Genomic DNA, 10,485 nt, shown 5'->3' with positions numbered 1-10,485 from the left:
TGGCACTTGAATTTCAATATAACTGGCCTCTCTTCTATTTCTCAAATATTTAAGAAAAATATTTTTAAGAACCTCAAATTTAACAACCTTCAATGAACCTATGAAATATTAAAGTTTCTTATGAAGTTCTTAATTTCACTTTTTTCAAAATTAAAAATAAAAATCTGTATTAAGATACTTTACTTAAGATGCTTTGATGGAGATACTCTTAGGTTTGTCATATAGCCTGTTCACATGGTCAATCTGCTACATTTCATAATTTACCTTTTCCAGTTAAGGCTTTCCACAAATTCGTTTCTATAAAGACTTACCTACAACTAGACCTGGGCCGGAGCCGGATATCCGGCCTTTTTGATGGTATCCGCATCCGTATCCGATCCGGCCGGATACACAATTTTACTCTCCGAATCCGGCTCCGGAAAACCGGATATCCGAAAATCGGTTATCCGTTATAATTTTGGTTATCCGCCGGTTATCCGTAATCCGTTTAATTTTGCTATATGGGCTTTAATTTGAAAACCCAGTTAATATAATGAGATAGAGATGGAGAGGTTGTGCGGTTATTTATAGAGAGGAAGTGGAAGCTTTTTGTTCCTTTCAGCCGATGTGGGATAATTAAATGACTAAGGGAGTGAGATTGTGGGAGTTGGAAGGTCCCACATCGATAAAGCCAAATATTTTCCTCTCACCTGTGTTATATATATATATACGTGTCTCTACCCATGGTAGGTAAGTGCATAAATATACATATATATTAATAATTTATATATATACTAGACTAGATTTTGACCCGTGCATACGCACGGAATTATTATTTGTGAAATATAATATAATAAAAGATACAATATTAAGTAATTTTTACAAATATAATTTGGTTTTAGCAATCAATTTATATATTACTACTAAAGTTAACATAAATATGTTAAAAGTAATATATTGGTAAGTACTTTAAAATATAATTTGATTAAATTTTTATAATTTTTAATGTTAGTCTAGTAATAAATATTAAAAAATATAAAAGTATTAATTTTATAATCATGTAAAACTAAACTTAAAAGTATTATAAAAGTGAAGATACCCTTTATAATATATTAATAACTGGTCGATTTTCAGACGATGTTAAAATGATAAATTAATACTACGCTAATTATTACTACAAATGTCGTATGAGGTAGATACCTCTAAGTGGAGTAAGTATTTGATTTACCTAGACTCAGCTAAGTAATTTGATACATTTACTTTTGATAAATAATACTACACTAATTATTACTACAAATAATACTACACTAATTATGTGAGTTAGAGGAACTATATTTTCGGATTGTTATTTTTGAAAACTCGTTTGGGTATACCATTAAAATAAATAAAATAAAAGGGGATTAGAAAAAAAAAATCAGAGAAAAGAATCACCACTTACCTCTTAGCTTCACCGCTTAATTGGGATGTCATCCACCGCCGCCCACACCTTCCTCTCTCTTTCTCCACTGTTCTTTTCCCCTCCTATTTTGTCTGATCAGATACATGAGCTGAACATGTATTCAGCAAATTTTTCATCTTTCCTTCAATATCTAAAGAGCCCCAAAGCCTCAAATTTGTCAACGAAGTAATTGAGTTGAGGAACTCCTATTTTATTTGCGACTCTCGACCACGTGATGGGTATATCTTCTTCTGTTTTCTTCTCTTATATGTTTACTTCGATTTCTACAGTTATCAATTTTCTGATCTGTGACTGTTCTCCGAAATCTCAATTTTATTGTATACTCGATTTGGTTTATTAGATCAGAACCAATTTCACAATTCAGTTTTGGTTTCAATTTTATTCAACTTATGAGTCTCTAATTTTAAGTTATATTTTCTTCAGTTTCTTTGTGTAGCTCTTATGTTTGTAGATGAAATCTTTCAGTCAATTAGTTCTATTGCTAACTCTAAGTATTTCTTGTTTTTAGTTATGTGGATATTGGACAGATTGTGATTCAAACGTTAGACAAAATGGTTCAAGTTATAGCTCTCCCTTATAGCTCAAGTTGACGACGGTATAAATCTTGACCTTCAAACTCCTCAAGCTATTCTCTTTTAAGACGCATTAAGACTGATAAACAAATATGGTGCAACCAAATCACAATATCTTCAGGGGATGCAGTTGATATTGGAGTGGACATGCCATTGATATTATAGCAGCATCATTCCATCTCTAAGGTACTTATCGTTAATTGCTTTAAGTTTTTAAAAAGTAGCTACAAATTCGAGTAAGAGTCATGATTTAGCAAAATTATAAACATTAAACAAAAACAAATAAAACATAGAAAAAAATAAAACATAGGAACATATTGCATTGATAGATTATTCTTCTTATTGAAGAACACCTAGAGCAGAACATGCATCTCTACACGTTTGATATAAAATGCCATCAACAGTACGTAAATCTTCAAAACTTGTTGCACCTCTTCTATGTGTTAAAAGGATTCTCATGTAAAACTGATCATCATTAGCTGTTGACCTAAATTGCATCTGAGTAACAGCTGACTTTCTTTGACGCCTAGTCCACTTTTTAGTATTTCTGTTCCAAACAAAGTGTTTAGGAAACTCAGTGTAAGTGAGCTGTTTCGCTTCTGTGCTGTGTGTGTTCATCTGCATCCACTCCAAAAGTTGAGAACCATGAGAGTAATAGAGAGACATCCTGGAACTGGAAAAAAAAATTATAATAAGTATAATGTTAAGTAAAGATAAACAGAATATAATACAAATGGAGAAACTAATTGATTCAATAACTTCTACAGACGTTATCAGGCGGTGACTATCGATCCCAGAGAAGTGAAAGAAGCAAAGGAACTGAAGACAGATGATCAGAATTGAGAATACTGTAAGTACAACTAACCTGGAGTTAAATAGGAGTAAATCTTGCCATGATCTTTGCTTCTACGTAGTGGTGTTAGTGTCAGTAATTTACGGGATTTTGGTTATAGGATTATTAGTATTTTTCTAGTTTCACCTTCTTGGAAGTGAATAAAATACGACATGTTTTTCATTAATATTTTAAAAATTACGAAATATATATACATATAGCACTTAAAGAACGACATTCCGTTTGATCCTACTATTCATGAAACTGAAACTTTAAATTTGGTTGTTTAACATTACAAAAGCTAAAATAAAATAAGATAAAGGATAATCCATAAACAAACTTCATGCTGTTTTCCAAGGTTCCACTGCCACACTCCTTAAACATGAAAAACATAAAATTGACAATTAGATAAATGTAAAGCAATGTAATTTTTTAGGTTCAATAATTTGTGTTATATAAATATATAAGAGTAATATAAGTAAAAATAATGTAGTACCTGAATATGAGTCATCGTTATCTTATTTGTTGAAAAATCTCCTTAAAAACAACATTTGTTGTTTTTGTTTCTCTGTTCCCATCCTCATCAACAATTAGGATCTTCAAACCTCTTCTGCTTTTCACTCTTGACACGGCGACGTACAGTTGACCGTGAGTAAAGACCGCTCTTGGCAAATAGATCCCAACATGAGATAAACTCTGACCTTGGCTCTTGTTAATGGTCATTCCAAAGCACGGAGAAATAGGAAACTGAGTACGGCGAAATTTAAAAGGCAACTTCACATCTGTAGGTGTTAGTGCCATGCGAGGGATATAGACTCTGTCTTCATCATTGTTACCTTCGTCGTTTAGGCCGATGACTCTTGCTTCAATGACATGTTCTCCCAACTTTGTTATCTGCAATCTGGTCCCATTACACAATCCATTTTTCTGGTCAATGTTTCTTAAGAGCATAATAGGAACTCCTATCTTCAACTTCAGGACATGGTTCGGCAATCCAGAACATTTGATTGAGTTTAGGAATTCAATAGAGACATTCCCATCTCTGATAGTAGAAGCATCGGTTGGGCAAATTTTGTCACAACTATAATATTCCTTTGTTTCTCCTGGTAGAATATCCATTATATGATTGTTGATCTCCTGAACAACCTCATTGGTAGGACATAAGATTGCCCGCCCCTTGAAAAAATTCACATCTTTGAGATTTTGAAGCAAAGATGGATAAATAGCATTCGTGATTGAAACTATAGGGTCAAGATTATCCATAAGAAGCATGTCACCTGGAATATCGATCACAGCTTCACCATTATTTGGTTGAGAAAGCTTTCCATCTCCTAATTTTAGAATCCATTCCGAGAATTCTTTGATGGATTTAATCTCAGCAGGATCTGAATCAATAGTTAGACGCATGTTTTTTGTGAGATGAAGAACAGAGCAAAAACGCCATAATGATGAAGAGGTTAGAGAAGCTTGAACAATTTGGCCTCTACTCCCTTTAGCAATAACTGGAAGCACTTGCCGAAAATCACCACCAAAAACAATTGTTTTCCCACCAAATGGAGTATCAAAATTATCAACATTAGCTGCTCTTGCTATATCTCTCATACTTCGATCGAAAGCCTCAAAACAATGTTTATGCAACATTGGTGCCTCATCCCAGATAATCAACTTAGATTCCAAAAGCAATCCCGCTAGATCACTATCAGCAGCAATATGACATGTTGAAGTTTCGTGGAGCTGTATTGGTATTGCAAACCTTGAATGAGCAGTTCTTCCTCCTTCCAATAATAAGGCAGCCATTCCACTCGACGCAACATTGATCACAATTTTTCCTTTTGATCGTATATAAGACGTCAGAGTCTTCCAAAGAAAAGTCTTCCCGTACCTCCAAATCCATAAACAAAATATACACCTCCATAATTCTTTTCGACTGAACCCAGTATTCTGTCATACACATTCCTTTGTTCATCTGTTAGACTTGGAAGCATCTTCTGATGGTCTGAAGCACACTTTTCTGTGTCATAACACAACTCTTCTGCAATCAATCTGTTCGAAGAAGATGGGATATTGTTGTTTACAGGATATGGAAGTGAAGAATAAGTTTTGAGGCTACTTCCGTTGGACTGTAACAGCTTTTCAATTTCAATCAAAGCTTGATTCTTTAACTGATCTGATGTCATTTCGAGACCTATGAGTTTTGAATAAATTGTTAGTGATAAAAAATACTTCATCACCAAAATATAAACTTAAATTTTAATGAACCTTACCTGGTTTTTCTTGTATTCTTCTCTGCATGTCTAATATGTCTTCTGCCAGTAAATGCCATGTATTTAACCAAACATGATTAGGTGATGAGAAACTCTCTGAAGTCAAGAGCCTCACAAATAGTTGACGCATGTACTTAGCTGATCCCCATTGGCTTGCTTCTATGATTGTATCGATATACAATTGGTCATCTTCTAGGAGACCAAGGGCTGCACATGCATCTTGATACCTTGGATACAAAATGCCGTCAACAGTACGTAAATCCTCAAAGCTAGTTGCACCTCTGACCACAGTTAGAAGGATTCTCATGTAAAACTCATCACCAGCAGATGGTGAGATAAAATGCATCCGACCAACAGCTGAATTTCGTTTACGCTTGGTCCATTCTCTTTTGGTTTTGTTCCAAACAAAGTGTTTAGGAAACTCAATGTAAGTCAGTTCTTGTGCTTCCGTATTGTGTTGGTTCATTTTCATCCACTCTAAAAGTTGTGATGTGTGATTCCTCGGACGTGTCAAAACATCATCAACATCATCTTCATCCTCCATTGTTATATTTTGCTCCCCTTCTAAATGAAATGACAATCTTTGCACAGTTGTGCTGCTGTGATGAAGGTCAAACCCCCACATTCTCCATGTTGCTTCAACAGGCGATACATACCTTTTTTTAAGAGTAGAAACATATAAGTAAGATTTATGTTAGTGCTTTGAGGCTAACCCAAAAAAACGTAGGTAATCAAATAGTAAGATAATTAAAATTACCTGCAATCGTAGTATTCCTTTATTTCGTCTATAACCTTTACAGTACCTTCCACATCATCTGTTGTGGTGATTGACTCAACTGATGCTGCTGTAACTCTGTCGTTACCTTTGTTTACATATTTGAATAAATATTTGATTGCTCTTGTTTGGTTGCACCATTCTACATTTATATGGGCTTGGTACTTTAGAAGTAGATAAGGATTGTAAGGAATTACAAACCGATTATCCATGAGAATTCCATTTTTTTCTACATATCGCCCATCGTCTCTTCTCCTGTACATTGGGTAACCATCCTTGTTGATATACGTCTCTGTGCAGAATTCTTTTGGGAAGTGTTTGGTGCATTTTCCTTTTTCCATGCATGGTGAACGTGGTTTTACTAACCCACATGGACCATGGATCATAAGTTCTTTAACTACTCCATGAAGAATAGGGTTAGTAGCTTCATCAGGGATTTCAGCACATATGACTTGGTCAATATCTTTTGTAGTAGGCAGTTTTGAACCACGCTTTAGCCATAACAAAATATGAGCATGAGGTAGACCTCTTTTTTGAAACTCGATCGAATATATCACTGTTTATAAACATTTGAAAAGAGAATGGATCAAGAAAAAAAACAATTATGAACATAACCAGTTAGAAACATAAATATAACATGTAGGTTACCTGCGATTGATGGACCAAAAAGGTTTTTGTTATGGATGTCAAAGATGAGATTATCTAACTTCATCTTGAATATTCGGGAGATCACATCAGCCCTGTCTTCTGTTTTTAGGGCCCTTGCTTGTAGATGTCTTGTAATCTCTGGCCATTTAGGATTGCAAGTGAATGTAATGAACAAAGTCGGGTAGCCAAGGTTTTGGCAAACTGCCATTGCATCCCTGTATTTTTCTTGCATATATCGTGCACCTCCCACAAAAGTTGATGGTAAGAGAATTCGCTTGCCGCACTTATCAGCATCTTGATTTCCATTAGCGGCAGAAGCTGCAACATTTTTGTACTTATCTGCCCGCAATAACTTTTGATTTAGTCTAAGATATCCTATTCTTTCAGCCTCTATCATTGTAAATCCATCAACCAAAAACTGCTGAAATAGTTTCCCAGAATGCAGAAGAGGATTAAACTGACCATGACGTTCAATGATTTTATATGCGAAAAACTCTCGCATACTTACTCGAAACCGTGGATTTTTGGATGTTGTGGTGGTCTTTTTTAGATGGAGATCTATATGATAACCGTCTTCTCCGTATGGAAACAAAAGAGGATACTGTAAAGGAAGATATGCAGGGTGAAGCTCACTTACCCTTGCCAATTGCTTACTCTTTGTTTCGACAACAATATCTCTACCATCAAATTCAGTGTCAAAATCTCCAACAAATAATGCGGCAACTTCAGAACTTGTTGGGAGCGTATAAGTCTTGTCAAGGACTTCACGGCCAGAAATCAATACAATCTTAACATTAGATGATTCTAATGAATCCCCAAAACGATCCCTTGCAGTTCGGAGTATCTTACAGTATGGATTGCATTCATCTAGCATAGATTTCATTGCTTCAACAATATCAGCTCTTAGTGCTCTGGATTCTGAGGTAGGTGTTCTTCGTTTAGAACTACATAATTGAAGAAAGAAAGTGTAAAAGTCAATGAAAACATTAATATAGTTAACGTAAAAGTTTAGAGTAAAATAATATGATCCATATTGCTGCACTGTTAAGAATTAGTTAGCATATTTACCTGAAAGCTGTTATTCTGTTTTTTACTTCATTTTCAGTATCAAATATATACAACTGGGCAAATGCAGGAGAAGTGCCCTGAGTAGGTAGCAAGCTGCCGATTTGATGAAAGTTCTGTCCATGAAGTCGAAAGATATAAGGTCCACGCCGTTGTTAACTGATGTATCAATTTGTCCACCCATAGAAGTAAATGCAAACATGGAATTATATGCCCTAATGTTCTCTCTGAAGTTGATGCTAACACTGTCAACGCCAAATATCAGGTTGAAAAGGACTGGAGGTAACATAGGAGGGGACGGGAGTTCAATTTTTCCGTGCATACAACAGAGTGAAAACTGTGGAGGTATACAATTTCTTCTTTTGTTTATACGTTCATTGTACCACATCAAAGCATTACAATGTTGACACAAATAAATTGCATCGCCATAGTCTTCATAACCTGTCAAATAGTAACAACATTTTGAACTGGACTAAATATACTGTGAACCGTAAAGATGTTGTAAAAATTGCATAAACAGTATAGCTTACATATTTGGCTAATATCTGATAGAGTGTTTCCTTGAACTTGTTGAGTATTTGAGCTGCTACATCTGGATGGACCTGAGTAATTAATAATGAAGTAAGGTTCTAAATTAAGACTGACTTTAATAAAAAGTTTTGAATAACATCGCTCATCTTCCGTTTTCGTTTTTGAATCCTTTATAATAGTAATACTTTTTCTATAGAATTCATACTACTAAGATATACTGGAGTTGTGTAGCAGAAAAGGTAACTTACGGTTTGTTATGTCACTTAGAGGCTCATTTGACTGAGTATATCTGGACGACGCAAAAGAGGAGGTAGCACTTGAGACTGCATTTTCTGTTGCTTAGGATAACAGTTTCAATAGAAAAAGTTTGATTAGATACTCTGTTTTTAATTTAGTTTACAAAAGTATTTCAGAATAACAAATTTACCATCGATTTTATTTGCTTTTCTGGTGTTAAGGATTGACACATCATTCCCTTTCCTTTTGATAGGATTCTGGCTATTTATTTTGGGAGCTTCGTAAGGATGCCTTTGATGCACATGAGTTGGATCATTCTCTGCAATTGTCATACCATGTCAGTAAAACTAAAGAAGATATGTGAAATATATGGAGAACTATATTTGTACCATCACTATAGATTTGCTTTCTCTTTCTGGTGTCTACGTATGCCAACTCCTTCCCTTTCCTTTTGTTTGGATTGTCACTTTCCATTTCCACAGCCTTGGTACAGATCACTTAGACGTTGATGAATAGGATCATTCTCTGCAAAATAAATATTTTCTTTGTTGTAAATCTACAGAAGATATGTAAAATATTTAAAATTATGTAAAACATACATATTTTCTTACTATGAAGATAGGTGGTGCGAGAGAAAACTGGAAATAAGAGATAGTTTGTATTGTAAGAAAAGAGACGCTATATTGATGGGTTGAAAACTTGTAACTGGGCGGTTAAAAAGAGGAAATGGATCTATTTCGTGTTTAGACAGTTTGAAAAAGGTAATGGCAAATAATTCTTTAGTAAACGTAAGACAGAGCATGTAAGTGGAGCACGGTTCAGTTATATGGCATTTCAAAATTATTATTTTGAGCTTTTGGTTCTTACTGAGAGCTTAAAACTTATTCTACGTATGTAAATGGAGGTACAATTTTTTTTTTTTTTTGCTTAAAACAACATTGGACATATCTGTTTTTATAAACCATTACTTAGAGCATGAAAAAAAAAACGTGAATACTTTACAAACATTAAACATTCAGAAACAATAATTAAGTAAACTTATAAACAAAAATAAGAGTCCAATATGGATTTGCTTCCACATCTATCAATGCAACTTAGCGAAGCTCTTTGGTGAGATGATTGTGCAGGTTATCTTCAACGTTACTTCACTCTTCTTTGACAACAACATCATGTACAGTTGTTGATAGAAATTTGTGGTTCAACAAAGCTGTAGAGTCAAACCTTGTGAAGGGATTTATATCCAAACATTTGTGTAGAAAATCTTGTGCATCTGCAGATAACGTAGAAGGTATTGAGGGTTTGAAACTGCTGTGGGCGATGAAATCTTCCAGTTTCTTTCTGTCTAGAACCTGAAATTCACTCCAAGGCTTCTTCCCAGTTAACATCTCCAACACAGTGCATCCAAATGACCAGATATCAGCAGCATAATCCAAAAAACCTTCTCTTAAAACTTCAGGTGACATGTACAATAATGTTCCTCTTTTATGACCACTACCATCTCCATACTCAACTGAACTCTTTCTTAATGCTAAACCAAAATCGGCAATCTTTGGTTCAAAACAATTAGGCATACAACTGTTTGGTTGAGGCGTAAGTAAAATGTTGCCAGGCTTAATATCACAATGTATAATCTTCTTTGAGTGTATGTAGGTGATACCTTTGAGGATCTTTGTAGACAATAGCTGAACATCGCTCTCCACCATCGGCTTACCTCTAAACTTGAGAAAGTCTGCAATACTTCCTCCGGAACAGTATTCAAGAATCAAATTGTAGTCGCTTCCGTTTGCTGGAGATTTTGTCATCGTTATTCTGCTACCATAGCATGAAATAACATATGGAGATGAAAGACTTTTGAGGATTCGTTCCTCATCAGAAAGGCTTGATGAAAATGTAATCGGTGAGCATTTGATGGCCATCTTTGGAGGCAAACCATTAGTGTCTACATCGTTGTTTAGCTTGGCTAAGTAAACAAAACCATGAGCGCCAAGGGAGTGACAACGTATCCATATAGAACCATCAGGAGATTTAACTGTTTTTGGGCGTTTGGAGACAGTGGCTTCAAATGCTTTACGACTTATGACCTCTAGGCTGCTACCAACTTGATCAGAAGGGGTTGTCGGAGG

General features: G+C 35.0%; 2 protein-coding genes and 2 long non-coding RNA genes across 5 annotated transcripts in view; 2 read left to right on the top strand and 2 right to left on the bottom strand.

The window, feature by feature from the left end:
* On the top strand, positions 1,393 to 3,430 carry LOC104758218. The gene is made up of 4 exons (XR_002036362.1): positions 1,393 to 1,656; positions 1,947 to 2,033; positions 2,132 to 2,196; positions 2,778 to 3,430. It is a non-coding gene; the product is annotated as an uncharacterized LOC104758218 (long non-coding RNA).
* LOC104758217 lies at positions 3,460 to 7,778 on the bottom strand. The gene is made up of 7 exons (XM_010481054.2): positions 7,624 to 7,778; positions 6,530 to 7,473; positions 5,864 to 6,437; positions 5,107 to 5,762; positions 4,725 to 5,027; positions 3,544 to 4,671; positions 3,460 to 3,464 (listed from the first exon to the last, which is right to left on the bottom strand). The coding sequence occupies exons 1-7, from the start codon at positions 7,776 to 7,778 to the stop codon at positions 3,460 to 3,462; spliced, it is 3,765 nt and encodes a 1,254-aa protein (XP_010479356.2).
* On the top strand, positions 7,946 to 8,854 carry LOC109130247. Of its 2 annotated transcripts, XR_002036363.1 has the most exons (3): positions 7,946 to 8,215; positions 8,393 to 8,435; positions 8,616 to 8,854. It is a non-coding gene; the product is annotated as an uncharacterized LOC109130247 (long non-coding RNA). The 2 variants fall into 2 exon arrangements; XR_002036364.1 differs by lacking the exon at positions 8,393 to 8,435.
* Positions 9,508 to 10,485, bottom strand: part of LOC104759858 (mitogen-activated protein kinase kinase kinase 3-like) — a 2,387-nt gene continuing 1,409 nt past the window's right edge. Inside the window, exon 2 of the mRNA XM_010482739.1 lies at positions 9,508 to 10,460. Coding sequence (XP_010481041.1) covers positions 9,508 to 10,460 — 953 coding nt within the window. The remainder of the gene's footprint in view (positions 10,461 to 10,485) is intronic.

Source organism: Camelina sativa, chromosome 17 (genome assembly GCF_000633955.1).
Source record: "Camelina sativa cultivar DH55 chromosome 17, Cs, whole genome shotgun sequence".
Classification (NCBI taxonomy): domain Eukaryota; kingdom Viridiplantae; phylum Streptophyta; class Magnoliopsida; order Brassicales; family Brassicaceae; genus Camelina; species Camelina sativa.
This window is presented reverse-complemented; position numbering and strand designations above follow the sequence as displayed.